Source organism: Lepidochelys kempii, chromosome 9 (genome assembly GCF_965140285.1).
Source record: "Lepidochelys kempii isolate rLepKem1 chromosome 9, rLepKem1.hap1, whole genome shotgun sequence".
Lineage (NCBI taxonomy): Eukaryota > Metazoa > Chordata > Testudines > Cheloniidae > Lepidochelys > Lepidochelys kempii.
In genome coordinates this window covers 23,449,369-23,471,272 of record NC_136388.1, presented here as the reverse complement: position 1 = coordinate 23,471,272, position 21,904 = coordinate 23,449,369, and the positions used below count along the sequence as shown (strand labels likewise).

Here is a 21,904-nt window from a genome sequence, read left to right as displayed (position 1 = left end):
ATATATATATATATATATATATATCTTCTTACTATATGTTCCATTCTATGCATCCGATGAAGTGGGCTATAGCTCACGAAAGCTTATGCTCTAATAAATTTGTTAGTCTCTAAGATGCCACAGATACTCCTGTTCTTTTTCCAAAACATAGTTACAGCTACCATGCTTTGCATAGTGCCACCAGGCAACCATGTGTAATGATTTTAAAATGCATTTATTTGTACAGGGTCTGCGTTTTGGGGGCAATACAAAACATCATAATAGTGGCAACTCAACTAATGGTAAACCTTGAGACTCTTGCTTTCTAGGTATGCAGATGAAAAGCACAATGTAAAAGATTACACGCTTGGCCTTGTGATAACTTCAGGCATTCTGCCCAAGCAGCAACTACCTATTTACTTTTAGTAGAGAAGTGACCACTGTTGGAGGAGGCTGGTTGCTTCAGTGACTAACACTTTTTTTGAGGTTGATGGTTCTGAGATTTAGAAAAGAAGAAGGGTAAGCAAAAACCCAGGGACTCAGTTAAAATTAGATCATCTTGATGTGTACTACTTACGCTAAGACAAGAAGGTGTCTGTTTGGAAACTTGTGCATGGTCATTTACTATAGAAAAGAAGGATATCATGGCATTATTTCAAAATATTATTCCACTAATAAGAGCAGCATAGCAGCTCTATTTAAAATTATATCTATACTGAGCTTCAAAAAAGTTATATTAGAAACAGAAATCCCTCCAAGCATTTACAGAAATTCTATTCTAGTATAGTGGCCAAACTTTGAGCTCTTTTTAATTTGTCATTATATTTCAGTTAAACTATACAATCTTCTATGTACAGCTTTTCTTTCCTGTGAATTAAGAGTAGTTAGTGGCTTCCATGTTGAGGGAGCCAGGGAAGAAAGCAAGTTTGCCTCTGTCTTTGGTACACCTGCTAATAGTAGAACTATATTTGCTTTGCAGTCCCTATACTATATTTTCATTATCCAGCTTTTTAAAATAATTGAAGGTTTGATATCTATTCTGCAGGTAAATACCAGTGGGCAATATGAATTTGCATTGTTTTTCAGAAGTGAGACGGTTATTGAAATATTTTTGAGAGAGTTGACAATCATCACTGGTCCACTAATATCCTAAAACAGTGATAATAAATCCCTTCCCTCATGAATATACATTTTCATTAAACTTAGTGAATTAATTAGTAATTAAATGGATATTCTCAGATTAAACTTCATGTATTTAAAAAAAATCCTCAGCTGTTCTGTTCTTTAGATTATTAGTAACTTACATTTCACTATTTGTGCTTTTACTTTTTTGCATTGTTCTGTACTTAGCACGAACAGTGAAAAATGACTCATTTCCCTTTTCTATATTATATTCAGTGTCTGGCTTCAAACAGTACAAGAGGACGATATTATTCCTTAAAATACTATTCCCATTGAAATTTAAAAATACATTACTGTAGGTGCCTTTCTGTGGATTTGGAACCTTATCAAGCTTGATTTTGTGCATTCTAAATTTTGAGTCTAAGCTGACACCTGATGGTGTAATTTTAATTGAAATTTCAAACGTAAGTTAGTTTGGACAGGGAGTCGGGAATCTTAGTTGAGATTTTCAAAGCAGTCTAGCCGATTTAGACATCTTCCATTTTATTTTATTTTAAATTGCAATTTATTTTTAGTGACTTGTATGTTAAATCAGTGAAAGAATAAGGAGTAGAACACAAACAGTGCCTAGAATTTTCAAACCTTTATTCTTGTAATTATCCTGTTGAAATCAGTGGGACTCTTCACATGAGTAAGGCATTACAAGACGATTCCCTAAGATTAAATAATTGATAAAGTGTATGGGTAGATTTAAACATGATTAATACATTTTAAAAGGGAACTGAAAAAGTGTTCCTCCTCCCCCTACCTCCCTGAAAATACTTAAATTCAGAGTTGGTACTTTTCCTTCAATAATCAGTTTGGTATTTTATTAAGAGACATTTCAGTTCACCGTTATTTCACTCTCTCTCTCTGGGTAAAGCCCTGATTGTCTGCACACAGGCGTCCCTATAAATGTGTGTAGCACGATTGAAATCGATAATCAGAGGCTTAATTAATATTTATAAGGCACTCCAATATCCTCTGATGAAAAGTGTAGAGAATTAAGGACCCAATTCTGAGACCTTTACTCACAGGTGTAATCCTTAACTCTCGTGAATAATCCCATTGATATCAATAGGACTGTTTGGGTAAGGACTGCTCACATTAGTAAAGATTACAGGACTGGCCTTTAGTGAGTATGCACAATTCAGAAGTAGACCTAGTTTAAGGGAAGAATGCTCTTGTGGTTAAGGAGTAGGGGCTTGTCTTCACTATGGTCTAAATCGGCACTGCTGCGATTGATGCAGCCAGCATCAATTTAGTGGATCTAGTGAAGACGTGATAAGTCTCCCACGAGAGGCGGAAGCTATGTCAACAGGAAAGCATCTCCCGTCAACATAGCGTGGTATAGACACCACTGTAAGTTGATCAAAGCTATATCAACTTGTTACATATCTTGTGTACCTTAAATAGCGTAATTTAGATCAAATTACCTAATTAGTGTAGACGAGGCCTAGGAGTGGTAGTCGGGACATCAGTGACTCTTCCGGACTGTTGCAGATTTCTGGTTTGATGTTGGGTAAACGACTTAATGTTGTTGTGACTCCCTTTTCCCCATCTATATAACTGGTGGGGGTAGTACCTTCATATCTCTGAGGGAAGTTGTTAAGCTAATGGGCCTGATCCAGAACGCTTTGAAGTCAATGGAAAGACTTTGGATAAGGCTTACTGTTTGTAAAATGCTTTGAGGTGCCTGATTGAAAAGTACTACAGACAGAAAGGTATAATTGCTAGATATGAAATAGATACGCCATATTTTTATCATTAATTATAATCATCCCCATGCTTTTCACCATTAAGAAACTTGTTTCCCAGAAACAAAATTCTTCCATCCTGAGCTTCCAGATCTTGTCCAGCATTATAATAATTTTAACAAACTGATTTTTTTCAGGTTTCAGAGTAGCAACCATGTTCGCAGAAAGAAAAGGAGTACTTGTGGCACCTTAGAGACTAACCAATTTATTTGAGCATAAGCTTTCATGAACTACAGTTCACTTCATCGGATGCATTCAGTGGAAAATACAGTGGGGAGATTTATATACATAGAGAACATGAAACAATGGGTGTTACTGTACACACTGCAACCAGAGTGATCACTTAAGGTGAGCTATTACTAGCAGGAGAGTGCGGGGGGGAACCTTTTATAATGATAATCAAGGTGGGCCATTTCCAGCAGTTGACAAGAACGTGATTTTTTTCACACTCTTTCAATTTTTCTTTCCTTTCATTGTGTCTCATGATTTTGTGTACCTGTAACTAGGAAAATTAAAGATTGATTGTATTCTACCCACAGCTGGTCATTTCGCATCTATATGCTGTTGCTACGCCCAAGTATAAGATCAGTAGCACTGCATTTAAAAAAAAAATTAACTAGTGTCCATGAGATACGCACTGTGGAGATGGGGGGCGAGGGGGAAATGCTTAAAAAAAAGGGAGGAATGCAATGGAAGGGTAATCAGAGGAATGTTAGGACTACTGTAGTATAGATTAAAAACCCTGTGAAAAATATTCACTTTTAAAATATGAAACAGTAATTTGAACAGTTTGTATAACCCGCTTCATGGCTTTTGGAATAGGCACATGCCCAGCTGCTTCAGAAATAGGTGTGCTGTATAAAAAAATGTAAATATGTTTAAGCAATAAGTTTCTAAGGAATATTCATGAAAATAGACATAACCATATACATCCAGGTGTGTTTGTTTAGCAAAACTGCTGGATGTACTTGGCATACCATTCATCAGTGACTTAGATTGTCAAAGATTTTGTAACCGTTTATTTTAGGAATCTTCTTATGGAACAAATAAAACTCTTGAAGCTTCAAACCTCAGAGTGAGGGGAAATACAATTTTTTTTCTGGAGGACTGAGTTTGTAAAGGGGAGAATGATTGGGGTTAATTGAACTTGTCAAGAGAAAGGAGAGTAAGGAGGAAATCTAGGAAAATATGTGATCAAAAGTATGAAGACAAAGTGCGGTAATTATGTGCTCAAACCTTTCAGTGTGTTCTGGAAGCATAAACCCCAGCAACTCTGTGAAATATCAGAGGAGCTGGCCAAATAAGGAATAATGGGCCAAATCTTCCAGTGATTTAAATCAATATCGCTCCGTTGAAATCAGCTCCTAACTATGGAGTCAATGGAGCTATGCTGATTTACACCAGCTGAGGATCTGACCTGGTATTTATTCGTAACTTGCAAATCACTGCTCTTCATTTCTAGTATTTTATCTCTGATGTCTTAGCACCATCTCATTTCATCTCGATAATAAAGTGCAATTTATAAATACAAACATATATTCAAAGAACTCTATTTAAATGTTGTTTTAAAAAAAAATAGGTGAAGGGGTCCACAGCTAACTCACATGAAATGTTCTAATATTATTTCCCCCAAATATAAAAGCATTTCAGAAAGGTTTTGATTTTGTCTATTTCCAATTTGCTTGTGTAATAACATGAACACAATACAATTATCATTAGAAAATAATCAGTGTCGTGTGAGTAGAGCTTATAGCTATCATCTGAGGAAATCCTCTCCAGATTCCCCCTTTCCAGCTAGTGTTTTGGGGAGATGAACAGGGCTTTCTGGTTATATAAGATACTTCCTTAGGGCTTCATTGTCTCTCCCAAGCTTATGGCTGTTCCAGACCAAATGGAGGAGAATGTAATGGGTATAATGTATCATACTTGAAAAATATAACATTTTTAAATGCAAGGACAATTGATGAATGGTTTGCTAGATTTTAAAATATAATTTCCAGAATGTTATTTCAGATATTGTATTTATAACTGCTTTTCATGTAAACTAAAACTTTATTTGAACCTTTTGGTCATATTATATATACACAATGAGAACAACATTTGTCTGTTTGTATTGCACATCTTGAGTTTGAATAATATAACACAATTTCCTAATTGGAATTCAGAATTAACACTGATATTTCATTTCACTTTGTGGGGAAAATGGCCAACAGTCATTTATTTGGGAATTACTTCAGACTAAGTTAAAACTAGGGGGAAGTTTTTAAGCTTTCCTTGAATTTCCTGCGGTATAGTCATATCCATTTTATAGTCCGGCTATCCTGTTGTCCTTCATACATATTTCCAGGAGTTGAGATATGTAGGTTATATGAAGTAGAAGTTACTTCTCTGAGTGGTACTGTGCATGTACAGAAATCTACCTGGAAGATGATGGTTCAGAAAAGTGAGTGCAGTGAAATTGCTTTGGTATTAAATGAAGGTGGTTTGGTTTTGTTGTGAATAGCTTCTCTTGTGATCTTAAGTTTTTCTGGTCTGTGTGTTTACATTGTGGTACTAGAACTTAAGGGTTTTTATTTTCAGCTCCTGCATGTGCGAAGGAGGCAGCTAAATAGTGAATCAGATGTATTTGATGAGATTGATCCTGTGGTGCTACTTGATTTGCCTGGGCTGCCTGCTGTGCCTGTGTCTAGATTGTTGTTGTGTAGAAGTCTATGGATAATAATCAGAAGCAAAGATTACTGGGAAAGAGTAGTTTCATTAGTTTAAGCAGGCTTTCCTCAAAAAGTTCTTCCCACCCACCAACAGTGCCTTTCATTTCTTTGGCCCTTTCCTGAAAGCCTCCTGGTAGTTTTAACTAAGTCTAAAGAAATTATCAAATAAAGTCTGAGCTATGGTTCTTTACATTCAAATTTGTATTTGTTCTGAATGCTGATTGTATAGTACAAGTATATAAGGAAGGAAGGGAAGAGAAGGAAACATATGTTCACTAGCAAGATTCTGTATATGATTCATGTCTATTTGTGCATGTCAAGTACAATTGGTTGCTGCTCAAACTGCCCCATATTTTGAAAGATAGTCTTTCCATTGCAGCTAGGTCACTTATGGTTCTATACTTATATGGTTCTTATATACTTATATGGTTCTATCACTGATTTGTAGCCTATGCAGCAGGTAACTTCCATTTCTTTTTGTTATAGGTGGTGCTCAGCAGAACTATTTTAAAAATTTGTTTGCCTTTGGCATCATGAAGAATAGATGGCAGTGTGAGAAATCATTCTGTGCCCTTAATAAATTGCATTCGGAGGATGACCCTGTCCCTAACACAGATTTAATTAAGGGCATGTCATGTGTAATACAAGGCCTGGGTTAGAATAGCACCACAAACATCTCTTTGAATCTCTAATGATGTACGCTTATACATGGTAAATTGCAAATTAAACAGACTGACTTTTTTTGTCCATTCCTTCCCTTTCTTACAATTGTGTATTACCTGGTATTGATTGCAAGGAACTTTGTACATTTTCCTGATCCTTTGTAGTGCTCTGACATTGCTGGTGATTTCCATACACTTTCTGACTTTTTGATTGCATCACACTAAACTTTAAGTAAATTTATGACAGCATGGTGGCCTACTCAATCTAGTGATATATAGCTCTCCCGACCAATGACTCCTTGAAAACTAGAATGTAAATGTTTATGTCAAAAGGAGTGCTTGGAACATTCCACTAATAGTTGGGCTAGTGAAAATACATATCTGAGTACTATTAACATAACCAGAAGAGTTTGTTATAGTAACGGATGACGACTTGAACACTCTTAACAGTGGGATTTTGGCTCTCCCCTCCACTCATTCTGGATTCAGACAGATTAAGCAGGCAGTCTACCAACTTCTTCACAGATTCTAGTAATATGAATGCAAGGTGGACGCTAGGAGGTGAGCTGGCCGGAAGAGCACATTTAGTGCTTTGGTTTGACCACAAAGATAGAGCAGGGAAGTGGAGAAAAGACAATTATAAGTTAAGTCTCTGGATGGCTCACTAATGCATCTGGAGAAATGAGTGGGACAGGGTCAGTGAACAGCTGACCAGACAGCAGCATAATGAGATGGCAAAGAAATCACTTTCATATAGAGGCAGCAGGTGGAGTGAAAGTATTCCCAATAAATGACTGCATCAGCAGGAATGCAAGAAATACAGTGGTGGGCAACCTGTGGTCCACGGGCCGCATGTAGCCTGTCAGGGTAATCCAGGGTAATGCCACCACACTGGCAGGCCGCAAGACAGTTTGTTTACATTTGCACCACCACCCACAGCTCCCATTGGCTGGAGTTCGTCATTCCTGGCCACTGGGAGCTGTGGCCCGCGTCGCTTTCCACAGCTCTCGTTGGCTGGGAATGGTGACCCGTGGTCACTGGGAGCTGCAGGCAGCCATGCAAATGTAAGCAAACTGGCAGCCCGCCAGTGGATTACCCTGATGGGCCACGTGTGGCCCGTGGGTCGCAGGTTGCCCACCACTGATCCAGAGGGTTAAGAGATGTGAAAAAGATGGAGAGTTTAAGAAATGATTGGAGAAGACAAGCAAGTTTTCCTCGAGGGCTGCCCAGTGCTATCTTCTCATGCCAGACTTCTCAACTCTTATTCATGGCAGACAGGTAGAAACACCACCAGACTCAGATGCTGGTAGTGTTAGTCTCCGATAAAATATTCAAAAGGAATTGCTGTAGGCACAGCAGAAGGAAGATGTCAAGGTTCTTTCCCCACTCTGAACTCTTGGGTACAGATGTACTAAGTTGTGGGGACCTGCATGAAAGACCCACTAAGCGTATTCTTACCAGCTTAGGTTAAACGCTGCCACCACCAAAGAAAAGGGGAAGTGCCCACTTGGAAACGTCTCCCTCCCAAAGTATCCCCCCAAGCACTACACCCCCTTTCCTGGGGAAGGCTTGATAAAAATCCTCACCAATTTCCATAGGTGAACACAGACCCAAACCCTTGGATCTTAAGAACAATGAAAAAGCAATCAGGTTCTTAAAAGAGAATTTTAATTAAAGAAAAAGTAAAAGAATCTCCCCTGTAAAATCAGGATGGTAAATACCTTACAGGGTAATCAGATTCAAAACATAGAGAATCCCTCTAGGCAAAACCTTAAGTTACAAAAAGACACAAAAACAGAAATATACATTCCATCCAGCACAACTTATTTTATCAGCCATTTAAACAAAACAGAATCTAATGCATATCTAACTAGATTGCTTACTAACTCTTGACAGGTTTCAGAGTAACAGCCGTGTTAGTCTGTATTCGCAAAAAGAAAAGGAGTACTTGTGGCACCTTAGAGACTAACCAATTTATTTGAGCATGAGCTTTCGTGAGCTACAGCTCACTTCATTGGATGCATCCGATGAAGTGAGCTGTAGCTCACGAAAGCTCATGCTCAAATAAATTGGTTAGTCTCTAAGGTGCCACAAGTACTCCTTTTCTTTTAACTCCTGACAGGAATTCTGACCTGCATTCCTGCTCTGGTCCCAGCAAAAGCATCACACAGACAGAGAAAACCCTTTTTTTGCCCCCCTCCAGCTTTGAAAGTATCTTGTCTCCTCACTGGTCATTTTGGTCAGGTGCCAGCGAGGTTATCTTAGCTTCTTAACCTTTTACAGGTGAAAGGGTTTTTCCTCTGGCCAGGAGGGATTTAAAGGTGTTTACCCTTTCCTTTATATTTATGACAGAAGACATGCAAAATTATTCAAGGATTTGCTTAGACTGGCCTTAACTATGTTTAATAATACCAGTCTAATGCAGCAGATGTCCAACAGGAGAGGGTTCACTCAATCTTGGATGTGGCCTGCATCAAACCCCTTTCCCTAGATTAGTAATGTGGGCCCCCTACTTAGTACATAGTTCCAGGGCACAAAATGACCAGCAGACCTAACCACTTATACATTCCAATGCATAGCTTTTCCCCACTCACCCACAGATACTCTCTCTCTCATGTGTGTTTAGAGCTTAGCTCCTCCATCATCCAGCAGTGCCCTTATCAGCCCCTTGTATTTAGCCCTTTTGAAATCCCTGGAAGGATTAACTCTCCATGTTCTCACAACCACACCACATTTGGAAGGCTGCATACTCAACCATCCTATGCTAGTTGGCCTTTTAACTAATTTTCCTTAAAAGACTAGCCACCTCATGCTGCTGAGTTAGAAGTTGCAACAGTGCTGTTAAGAAGAGAGAAGAAAACTGATAATAGACTCTTGTACAGAGCAAACCAGCATAAATACAGAAACCAGCAACCTAATGCAAATTTTAACCACAATAATGGCAACAAGAGCATCATACAACTCCCTTCTCCCTACTTTACTCTTCCTACAGTCGTGCAACCTTCCCAGCCCTGTAACAGCAATGAGAACAACGTCCTATGCTAATGCATAAATGAGGTGGCACCTGGATGTGAATTTCACAAGATTCCTGCCTTAGGCCAGCTCATGTGTCCTTTTTACCTAATTACCATCTGTAGCACTGTCTGGTCGGGGGTGGCAGCCACTGAAGGCACCATCGTGGCCTTGTCCCCCCTTTTGTATAGATTCTAGTCTCTTACCCCTAACCCCACTGAGACCAGCTAGTCAATCATGTTGACCTACACGGAATAGCCAGTTGAGGTAGTGGTGCCAAGCCCCTCTCTCTGTCCTTGCTCCTCAAGGGTGATGGTGACACAATGTTCCTCTTTTCTCTCTCCCTCTCTCCCCTTCTAGTTCTCCCCTCCACCCCCCACTACCCACACTGGCCTACAGAAGGAATTTGCTAATTGAAGGACTTGGTTAGAATGCCTGTCCTGGACTTGAAAAGGTTAAAGCAGTCTGGAAAGAGTAAACCTGGTCAGTCATGCCAGTTATTGCTCCAGAGAATTACCTGGCATTCATTGATCTACTGTTGTTTATCTTTACCCATTATACTTGGGCCTCAAAAGGAACAGAATCTGTAGTTCTGGCCAGCAACCTGCATTTCTGTTACCAGGATCTCCATTCAGAATCTCATCAGTTGCTAGAGTATTTTCAAAATTCATGGCAATTGTTTTTTTTCTTTCTTCAGTGAGGACTGTGAAACAAGCTAAGTGACACTTTTAAGTTCAGCATTTTTGAGATGTGTGACTATCAGGTATATAGAAGCATGGGACGAAAGGAGGTCATGTTCACATAACACAAAGATTTTCCTTAAGTTTTGTGAAAAAATTCATATTCATAACAGCAATCATGGAAAGTTGCAACCCGAAAGGAAATTTGTTTTAGAAGGTTATTAGCAACTGAAAAAGAATAGAAAGCTGATACTGACCTTGACTATCATGTTCACTGATACAGAATGCTGATACTTGAATGTTACCTCAACTTCAAATGAACGTTAACATTTGTGTTTGTAACTAACAAAGCATTGCCAGTTCTTCACCATATTTATTTGCTTGTATGATGTATCCACATCCCCTGCTCTTTGTTTTGGCTTTACTTTGGAAGTTCTTTAGGACAGGGATTGTCTGTCTTATATTTGTACGGTGCCTGGCACAATTGGGCACCAGTCCTGATCAAGGTCTTTGGGTGCTAACAAACTATAAATATTAATTATTATACTACTACTACCTGAAAATACTGACAGTGGATTCTCTCTTCTGTTGCTCTGCTCTTAATAATGGTTCATTATCTGATACTGAATTTCTGTATGTGTTCCAGAACTTTATTACTTTAGTGTAAGTAAACTTCTGCAACATCTTCAGTGTGTCATTTTCCCATCCCTCCGAAGGAAAGAAAAAATCAATAGAATTGTAATTTTATCTGCAGTTGAATGAGCTCTAAAATGCTGAGAGCTTGAATTCAAGCTCCTCCTTTATTTAATTAATTAATGAATTAATTTTTTAGAATGCTTTATAAGCAGTCAGACTGTTATCATACTAGCAGTTTATCCATGCAAGAGGCCCAGTTTCAGGAGCAACCTCAGCATTCCAACTACCTGGGTCAATTAAGACCAGGGTATTGCTGAAGTGACTTATTTGGTCTTCTTTGGATGATGTGCCACTGCTGATCTCCTGTAAATTTTGTTGGTGTGTGTCCCCCAACCTCCAAGTTGAGGAAAATATACTGAAGAAGCTTCTGCATGGAGAATATTTTTGAGCATTTTTGCTAGCCCATGTGATACTGCCAGAAAATGGAAAGCTGAGGTAGCTCAAGCTCATGCAAGTTTCAGCTTCCTTATCAATGTATATTCTGCTACAAGTTTTTGTTGTTATGGAGTGAAGTTAGGCTGTCTTTTAACTACCCACACATCATGGTTTTGGCTATATTTACACTTTTATTAAACTGTTAGATAAAACACAGTACTCAGGATGCCAGTAGAGTTTCAGTTAATTTTTTTTTAAAAAGTTGGGCACATCTGGTGCTTATCAAAAGTTTATTCTAATTTGAATATTTTATTTGACTGCTCCAAAGTTTTGATATTTTTCAGTCTGAGTACAATGTACCCAGGGAAAAAGACTAAGTTGGCAATGTGTTTACTTCTAGATGTTTGGCCACTGATTCTTGACCAGAAGATATTGCCTTGCATCAGAATGTTTACATGCTCTGTATTTCCTTAGGTGGTGAGCTACATGTGTTATATTCTACCCTTTAATTTGGGAGAATAGCATAGAGATTTATGCAAACTCAATACTAGAGGTAAGTGAAAGGGGTGAATTACGTTTTAGAAGAATTTAGTGGATTTTCCATCTTTTTAGTGTAATCTGCTCTCAGCTATGTCCTAATTTCACCAAAATAAACAAACTCAGTTTGTGATTATATTCATTTTGGTTAAAAGTGGAGGTAGTGTAGTACTCATTTTAGGAATTCCTTTATGGGGTTGGACAGTAAAAGTTAGGGAGTAGGGCAAAGTGAGAGATCAGTATTGACAACCTCAAGAGATCAAAAATAATGAATCAAACCCTAAAAAATCTTGAGTGGCCCAAAAAATGAGTTTTTAATCCAGTCATGTTTTTAATCTTGACTTTTTAACTCTCCTCTCTGCCTCTGCCAGTGTTTGTGATAGCTTCAGGTTGAAAAGTCAACTTTTAATGCACACAAAAGTACATGCCTCTCCTTGGCTGCTCAGAAGCAGATTCCACTCACCCTCTTTACACCCCTGAAATAGGGGAACTGCCATCCATTTTCTATTACTGTCTTGACACAGCAGCAATACTTCTGACTCCTTCTGCCCTGGGACTTCACTACTTGGGATTCAGTGGTTCCACTTCCCAGAGTTCCCACTCCCTACTTCTCTGCTGCCCCAAGACCCTCTCTCTGGTATGGGTCCATCCAAGAAGGTAGGGCAGGTGCATGTCCAAGGCTCTTGCACAGACCTCTGCTTATGTGCCCAGCCTCAAAACTTGTGGGATTGGAGGAGCTTCTAGTGGGATCGCAAGAGCTGCTCCTCCAGGCTCTAAAATCCTGTGGCTCATTATCAGTTCATGAGAACTGGCTTTCTCAGCTGCTCAGAGAGGCCTCCTCTTACCCACCACTGCTCCCAGGCTGTTCTTCACAATCCCTGAGTCCTGTTCAGCTCCCTGAACCATAGAGTGGCAGTTATTATCATGACTTCAATTTCACTAAAAGCAGTGGGAGGTGACAGCCAATTTTATTAAGGGCAGCCTCACTTCCACATGCAGATAGATGGTAGGGAAATGGCGGCCATCTTGCTGGCTTCAGACCCACTGACAGTAGTAGGAGATGGTGGTCATTTGGGATAAGGGAAAATTCATGAGTTGGCACCTTTCATCAGTTTTTCATGAGACAGGTAAAAAACAAAAGAAAACACCCCAAAATCACTAGAGTCCTCAAAGGAAACCTGAAAAAGACGTGCCTGGGAAATTAAATTCATAACTCTGAATGCTAAAAGCCACAGACTTATCAGAGACAATGGTTTTATGGCTGTGACTCTCTGTACCTTGGGGGAACATGCAGCACCCACATGTTCATCCTTATAAAATGATTGTGTGGTATCCAATGCAAAGTTTGTCATCTCGGGTGTCTTCAGAAGGCTCATGATGCACTGAGCATTGTTGTTATAGTGATGTTATAGTAATTGTTATAGTAATATGTGACAAAGTTCTTCCTCTGCCTTGGTGGGTCCTGCGCTTATTGGTGGATTTGCTCGCCTCAGAGGTTCACGGCAGCCATCAGTTTGGCCACTTTTGCTAGTGGCTCAAACCTGCCATTCACTCAGCTAACCTCATCACTGGCCAGCATAGGGAAATGGACGGAGAACAATCCCCACAGTCTCTGCTGATCCACCTAGTGGGTCGGGACAGGCCGGGACCTTCCCCTCTGGTGGGACTCACAGTCCAGGACAACTCCTCCTGTACCCAGTTGGGAGTATGGGGGGAACCCAGGCCCGCCCTCTACTCTGGGTTCCAGCCCAGGGCCCTGTGGATCACAGCTGTCTACAGTGTTTCTTGCAACAGCTGTGTGACAGCTACAACTCCCTGGGCTACTTCCCCATGGCCTCCTCCCAACACCTTCTTTGTCATCACGATAGGACCTTCTTCCTGATGCCAGATAGAGTTTGTACTCCTCAGTCCTCCAGCAGCACGCCCTCTCACTCTCAGCTCCTTGTGCGCCCCTTAGTGACTGAAGTGACGTCCTTTTTAAACCAGGTGCCTTGATTAGCCTGCCTGTCTTAATTGATTCTAGCAGCTTCTTAATTGGCTCCAGGTATCCTAATTAGCCTGCCTGCCTTAACTGGTTCCAGCAAGTTCCTAATTGTTCTGGAACCACGCCTGTTACTTACCCAGGGAAAAAGGACCTGCTTAATCTGGAGCTAATATATCTGCCTTCTATCACTTTCCTGTAGCCATCTGGCTTGACCCTGTCACAAATGTTATAGGTTGTAATTTCATATATATAGTTATGAGGCTGAAAATGTGTCCTCATGGCTTAAAACAGGCCCAGGCAAAACTCGCCAAGAGCACAGGGGCAGTTCACACCCCATCAGGGCACGTGTGGGACAAACCCAGCCCAGCCTCACAGGAACAAAGGACACTGACCTCAGTAGCAACAAAGGATCTGTTGGACTCTCTAGTGAGTGACGCCCCTTTGGTCAGTTTGGGACTACGATGAGGTAATGCTCACCTGACTCTGAAGGGAGATGGAGGGAGGCGTAGCCAAGAGGGAAGAAAGAACATGATAAATGGGAGAAATGTTTGCCATGCTCTTCCTCTCTCTCGCACTTGCATCTACAGACAGCACACCAAGCGATTGAAGCACTGATCAAAGGGGAGAGCCTGGCTGAAGGGCAACCAGCCAGCCTGTGGTGAGAAGCATCTAAGTTTGTAAGGGCACTGAAAGTGTTAAGATCAGCTTAGAATGCATTTTGCTTTTATTTCATTTGACCAAATCTGACTTGTGCTTTGACTTACAATCACTTAAAATCTATCTTTGTAGTTAATAAAATTTGTTCGTTTATTCTACCTGAAGAAGTGTGTTTGGTTTCAAGTGTGTCTGAGACTCCTCTTGGGATAACGAGCCTGGTGTATATCAATTTCTTTGTTAAATTGATGAACTCTCATAAGCTTGTAGTGTCCAGGGGGCATAACTGGACACTGCAAGATGGAGGTTCCTAGCGTTGTGTCTGGGGCCGGAGATATTGTCTAGTGTCATTTGGTTGCACAATCCAAGGAGCAGCTTACATGCCAGAGGCTGTGTGTGAACAGCCCAGAAGTGGGGGTTCTCACAACAGAGCAGGGTAAGGCTGGCTCCCAGAGTCAAGAATTGGAGTGACCTAGCAGATCACCAGTCCAAATAACACCAGGGGAATGTCACAATGGCCCATTACAACAACTTGTAACACATCTGCTGCCTACCAACCCTACATTAACACTTTTGCAGTTGCAGGACAATTGCTCACTTCATTTTACCTAATCTTCCACAACGTGTATTGTGACCCTTACGCTTAACAATCTGTCCCACCTACTATTTAACCTGAATACTTTGATATCCTTCACCAGAAATGAAGAAGAGCTCTGTGAAGCTTGAAAGCTTTTCTCTTCCACCAACAGAAATTGGTCCAATAAAATTGCCTCACCCACCTTGTGTCTCTCATATCCTGTATACAACTTGGCTACAAGAACACTGCAAACAGCAAATCTGGAGGTCCACAATGACATTTTTACAGATTCACTTTCCAACGCAGAGCTGTAGTCCGATTTATTTTTAGGAATAATGTTTGGTACAGATAGAAAGAATGTACACAAAGAAAACTGAAGTTACGCAAGTAGGGAAGGTGGAAAAGGAGCTGTTGACTTACATTTCAAGAGAGAAGCAGAAGAAAGGATTTGCATACTTGGAAAGTATCAATCAGAGAGAGACCTGGAGAACGTGCACCCAGTGTGCCTGGGCGGCAGAGAAAAGGGTGGCAGGAGTACTGTGGGACTGGCAATTAAGCAACAAACTGAAAGGAAAAGTGTCTGCTGCAAAGTTTGACAACAGTGGGTCTTGCAGAGGTGGAAGGAAATAAGATACAGGTAATAGAAAACAACATACTGAGGAAAATGGAAGGCAAGTGAAGTGTAGGTTGAATGTGCCTGGAAGAAATGACAGGGAAGATGAACTTGGGACTCTAAGTGATAGGCTGGAGAGTGCATGTCTGAGGTGGGCTGGACATGTGAGAAAATGGGAGAAGAGCGACAAGTAAAGAAAACCTGGGGGCGGGTGGGAAGAGACAGCATGAGTGGACATGGGAGACAGAGGGTACAAGAGAAGTTTGAGGAGAAAAGGACTGAAACTCCAAGATCTGTGAACCCATGCCATGGACTGAAAGAAGTGGCAAAGAATCATGGGCACCTTGGACACCATGTAAACGAGAAAGAGAGTCAAGAAGTTGAAGTGAAGTTCAGTATATGTCGACTGTTACAGAATTAAAATGTTTGAGCAATCCTCAAAGCAACACACAGGCTTTAGCAACTGTGTCCTCTGTGCATGTTTAGGGCGGGGTGGGCAAATTACAGCCCGCGGGCCGGATCCGGCCCCTCAGGGCTTTAGATCCGGCCCACAGGATTGCCCCCCGTGGTGCCACAGGCCCTGCGCCGTTCTCAGAAGCGGCCAGCACAATGTCCCTGCGGCCCTGGGGGAGGGCAGGGCAGGGCAGAGGGCTTCATGTGTTGCTCTTACCTCCAGGCACCGCCCCTCGCAGCTCCCATGGGCCAGGAACGGGGAACCACGGCCAATGGGAGCTTCGGGGAAAGTACCTGGAGGCGCAGCAAGGGCAGCGCGTGGAGCCCTGTGCTTCCTCTCCCCCAGGGGCTGCGCAGGGACGCGGTTCCAGCTGCTTCCCGGATCAGGCAGGCAGGGAGCCTGCCCTGGCCCCTGTGCGTGCCGCTGCCACCCCGGAGCCGCTTTAGGTAAGCAGTGCTGGGCTGGAGCCCAAACCCCTCCTGCATCCCACCCACAACTCCCTGCCTGCACCTCTCACCCCTGCTGCACCCCAGCCCCCTGCCCTGAGCCCCCTGCTGCACCTTGCACCTTCGTGCACCCCAACCCCCTGCCCTGAGCCCCTGTTGCACCCTGCACCCTCGTGTACCCCAACCCCCTCCCCTGAGCACTCATCACCCCAATCCCCTGCCGCACCACTCCTGCACCCCAACTACCCCCCCACCCCAGCCCTGCATACAATTTCCCCACCTAGATGTGGCCGTCGGCCCAAATGTTTGCCCACCCCTAGTTTAGGGGCTAAATTATATTATTGTTAATGAGCATTTTAGGATATATGACTGTGCTTATAATACTTACTAAGCTGTGACATTGTCCATGTAATTAGCCAAGACTGTGAAGGAAACTTCTATCTCTGTTAAATGAAGTTTTTAAAAAACCCTACTTGCAACCATGTATAGTAAGAAGGCTTGAAAATTGACAGTGTGAAGTTAATTTAGCTAAAATGTATATTTAGCTATGATACAGTAAACCATTTCAATTTCTTTAAACTTTTTTTCTCAGATAACCATTTTTTAAAAATCCAATGAATTGGATCAGTAAGGAAGAACAAACTAGCACAGTGGAATAGATAAATCAAATTTAGGCATGGTAGTTTATTGAATCTAAATTGTGCCCGGTTGGCCCAAGAGGTATATAAGCAATCCATCTTGTGCTGATAATGGAGGTTCTTGAAATCCACCTGATGTTTGCATTATTAAATTTCAGTCTAATGAGCTCTGCTAATACATATTGAAGATGGTTGTAAGGAGTAGAATGTGAATCTGAGCGGGATAATTTGAAAGAAACATAAGCTGAGCATTTTACATGACTCAAGGGGTATAGCTACAATTATACATATAACCAAAATTGAATTTAAATGGAATTTCTATTATCCGTGTCCTTCTACCAGGGAAAATAAAGTGTAAATGAAGTAAAAGTCTTTAGCGTTGGTAGTGGTTTGTTTTTATTATCTAATTTAATAGATTCTTGCAATGATATTCGCTGGCAGAAAAGTTTTAATATTTCATTACTTTAAATGTAGTCTAGGTGTGTATAAAAGCTTATAAATGGAAACATGTCTGTGTAATTGCTTTTATCATTTCATAACACTAGTATTTAAGTTGTATATTTTTAAGAAGAGGTATCAGACTGTGAAGAGACAGCAGACTTTGAAAAATATAATCTTGTGGCATTTATTTTCTGCATACCCACTGCTTAAGCTGAACGTTATATTCGTAAATTATATAGGTTGATTCAGTAGGCAATAGAAATAGTACCTGAAAAACTGAATAAACATTTATTGTTCTATACCACAGTTTACAGTAGCTTTATTGTACAGGAAAGTCTGGTCTGAAGTCTTATTCCTGTTAGTTTGGGTTCCTTTTCTTCTGACAAGGCAGTACTTTTAAAAACTTAATATTTCATCAAGTATAATGCTATTAGAGACTTATTCTCACTTAGTTCAGTCATCAGGCATTGAGATGGCAATAAAAGAGAATGGCTCCTTTGAGACATTAATGCTTTGGAATAAATGATGTGCTAGAACAGAAATTTAATTAATTTACAGAGTATATTGATAGTCCCTTGTTACTGTGCTGTATATTTTTAATCTTCTTTAACATCTGTAGTAAAGTGTTTGAAAACCCCTGCAGTTGAGCAACTAGTAGGTAATTAAGTAATAAGGGAAGAGGCTTCTAGAGGGAAAAATATTCTTTTTAGAGGATGCTGTCATAACATGAATAAAGTACTGCTGCTGTGATTTGCAATGAAAAAAATATATTACCTAATTTGATACTGTGACATAGATAGTCCAGACATCCTATATTTTAAATCTTATATGCAGCACTGAATATTGGAAATATGGCTTTTCCTTCAAAAGAAATCTTAGTTTATTTCCTATATTAGTAAATTAGTTGTTTTTTTTAAAATATTCTGCCACTGTGTGATTTCCTTTCACCTTACAAATTGTCAGTTATGATACGGATTAACAGTACTGGTCTTGTAAATAAAAAAAAATATTAAAGGCCAAATTCTGCTTCAAATGCACATTGACTTTAGTGGGAGCTGCAGAAATTAATCTGAAAGTGAACTTCAGCCCTCAGAAAGGGTTTTGTTTTATTATACAAATGTAATTAAAACAAGTATAAATAACTCATTATAGGTATTTTTTATTTTTAGCGAAAGCAGATGAAGCATTGAAGGCTAAAGAAAGAAGCGAAGAAGAAGCGAAAAAGAGAAAGGAAGAAGGTAATGCAGTTTTTTATTTATCGTCAAGATACAGTTTTTATTAAACTGACAATAATAATTCCATAAGGAACAGTTTCCTTGGAGGTTCTCATATTTCTCTAGGGTTGGACCACATCTTAATAGGGGTATGTCATGGTCAGTCGTCCTCCAATTCACAGTCACACAGAGCACCTCCACCTCTCAGTCACAACCATATAATATTCCTGTGGCAATTACAGCAATTGCAGGGAATTATTTAATGATTTTTTTAAAGCTGTCTTTAAAGCAACTTGGTATTTGGTAACAAGCAGAAGAGCTAATACCATGTGACCAGTCAGCTCTGTGAGGCAGAGACCACAGTTAGAGAAGTCACTGCAGTCAATTAACATAAAACAGTAACATTGTTTATCTGAGAATATATTGTAGGACTAACATAAGATGTCCAATCATTAGTCTAGTTCACTTGTGCAGTTACTCTGTACTATGTCATGATAGTAATCCCTCCAATGCCGTGGTAGCTCTGTGCACTGAGTACTTTCAGGATGAAGGCCTTTTCCATTGCACTACCAGTGGTAGACTACCAATGGGAATCTGTACAAGGTTTGCAGGATCAGGTTCAAAACAAATGTACTTTGATTGTCTCTCTTTTCATTATTTGGTGATATATCAAGTTCTGTGAGAGAGCCAACCTGAACTTATATAAAGGAACCTTAAGTGGTATTCCACACTTCAACTTTGATGCGGTATCCCCATTTCTCAGAGAAAATTAATAGCAAAAATCTGTCTCCTGTGGTTCCAATTAAAATGAGCTACTAAAGTGTCTGCAGCATATATTACTTTTATGTTGGTTTAAGTATAAAATATATACCAAAGGATTTTACTTTTATGAAACTGTCAGCTTACTTGTTTTTGACATCATCACTTATCTTGAAACCTGATCCTCAATTTTTGAAAGATGCTGCTGTTTAAGAAATTATTATTTTAAAAAATTAAAGCATCAGTATATACCTTTTCCTTGATGTTTTATTATTATTTTCCAATACCATATAGGTGACTTCTGAGTTGTGACAGATTTTTGACTGTACACAGTACATTTTAATTATATTTCAAGGTGGATATCTGATCTAAGGGGGAGTGTGTGTGTGTGTCTGTATGTATGTATATGTATATACATATATGTACATACATATATATTTTCCTAGGTTAGCCTTTGATCATCTAGTGCCCTCTGCAAATCATAATTTGGTGCCTACATGTAGGTAGTATTCTAGTTGCCAAAGGGGTTGTGTTTGAGACAGACTGTCCTAGAATCAGTGGTGTACACAGGCTGAAAACTTAGGATAAGAGAGCCTTTCATTGGAGGATTGGAATGTGGTTAGTTCACAGCAAGGTATAGTGGCAAAGAACTGTTCGAAGGCCGTGGCATCACTACTATAGCTAATCTGAAAAGAGATAAGGGGAAGGAAGAACTGGGTTAGGAAAGGGTTGAATGTGAAGTTTGGGGAGGTGGCTGGGATCAGAGTGTGACTGGAGGAGAGGGAGCTCCTGTCTAACCAATATCAACAATAGAAGCTTTTGTGGATAGAGCTGCACCAGTGGTGAATTATACATCCTAACTTTCCTAGCCGTAGACAAGTCCCGTCTATCTTGACTCATCTCCAAATGCTTCATTTCATTATCCTTCCATCTCCCAGGCTCTCAACCTCAGTTTACTCTGACTTCCCTCTTCATGCCCTCATACCCAGTCTCTTTCTAAGTGCAGTCTCACCTGCCTTTTTTAATGTCACCCACACCCACCCTTTCCAGGCTGTCTCCTCTACTGAAGTCATTGTGCACTCCCTGGTTTTTCTCTAGTTTTGACTACTGTAACCACCTCTTCTCTGCCTCTTTACACCTCTTTCCCCCCCACTCCAGTCTATCTAAAATGTCACTGCTAAATTCATCTTTCTGTCCTATCACTACAAGCATATTCAAAACCCCTCCTTGACTCCATTCATTTTCTTCCTTTCTTTTAACACAGCAAATTAAAGCTCTTTGTCTTTCCCTTAAAGCCCCTAGAAACTTCAGCTCCCGTTTACCTCTGTTCTTAACGCCTTTAAGAAACTGGAGACTATTCCTAGAAAGGAGACAGCACAATAGAAGGTGCACAGTGGAGAGTATGAAAGAGATGAGGCGAGCATAAACTTCTTGGTTTAATGATCTGTTTGGGTTTTTTTTAATGTAAAATGAATGCTAAGCTTTTTTCACTTCAAAGTGTACTGGGCACTCATTACATCTGAAGGAAATCTTTTTCTTTTATGTTAATTTTCTAATTATTTTATCCAGATACACTGTGTGAGCTTGTTATAAAAGAGACAAATCTACTCTCCCAATATTTAAATATAACTAATGCCCATTGTATCCAAATGGGATGAAGCTAAGGATGTAGCCAGTAAAAGGTATCACCACCTCTATATCAGCACATTCAGGCACTTTTGAAGCTAGTAACAATAATGCTTTCTCCAGCCTTTCCAGTGCTCAACTGTGTTTGGCAGGCATCTGGGTGCTTTTTTTTTTTAAGTTTTACTTTCACTTGAAACATTTAAATTGGGGGCATTTTAAAAGTGTCTTAAGTGAAAGTAAAACTCACCAGTGCTTCATGGACAACCAAACTTCAAAGCAAAATACTGCTGCCTCCTGCTTGGCCTCCCAGCTCAACAGTACGCTGCAGGTGGCTATACCACTTTGAAGTCTATGGTTTTTATTTAAGCAGCTATATCAGAAATGTATTAAACTCTCAGTGTGGCATGTTAAATAGATACTTAGATGTGAAAGTGCAGACTGGCTGTCTGCAGAACATTGATAAACCAGGAAAGTGAGCAAGTGTCTCTGCTTGGAATGGTAACATTTCACACCCACTTTGCATTGGCATAAATGGCCATGTGAGGTGCAGAACAATGGACGATCAGGTCTTGTGACTTTAATATTTTTTACTGGAAATAATAAAAAGTATTTAAAATCCTATCAGAATAAAAAGATTGCTCAGTATTTTGATTTGAGGGCAACGAAGAGCAAAACATTATAAACAGTTTTCAGAGTAGCAGCCGTGTTAGTCTGTATTCACAAAAAGAAAAGGAGTACTTGTGGCACCTTAGAGACTAACAAATTTATTTGAGCATAAGCATCCGATGAAGTGAGCTGTAGCTCACGAAAGCTTATGCTCAGATAAATTTGTTAGTCTCTAAGGTGCCACAAGTACTCCTTTTCTTTTTGCGAATGCAGACTACACGGCTGCTACTCTGACAACTATCTGTGATGACTTTCAATGGGA

General features: G+C 40.2%; 1 protein-coding gene across 3 annotated transcripts in view; it reads left to right on the top strand.

Annotated features, from left to right (window-relative positions):
- Positions 1 to 21,904, top strand: part of RSRC1 (arginine and serine rich coiled-coil 1) — a 366,646-nt gene that overhangs the window by 278,256 nt on the left and 66,486 nt on the right. For all 3 annotated transcript variants that reach the window (XM_073359563.1, XM_073359564.1, XM_073359565.1), the window contains exon 7: positions 18,547 to 18,615. In XM_073359563.1, the coding sequence (XP_073215664.1) occupies positions 18,547 to 18,615 (69 nt within the window). The remainder of the gene's footprint in view (positions 1 to 18,546; positions 18,616 to 21,904) is intronic.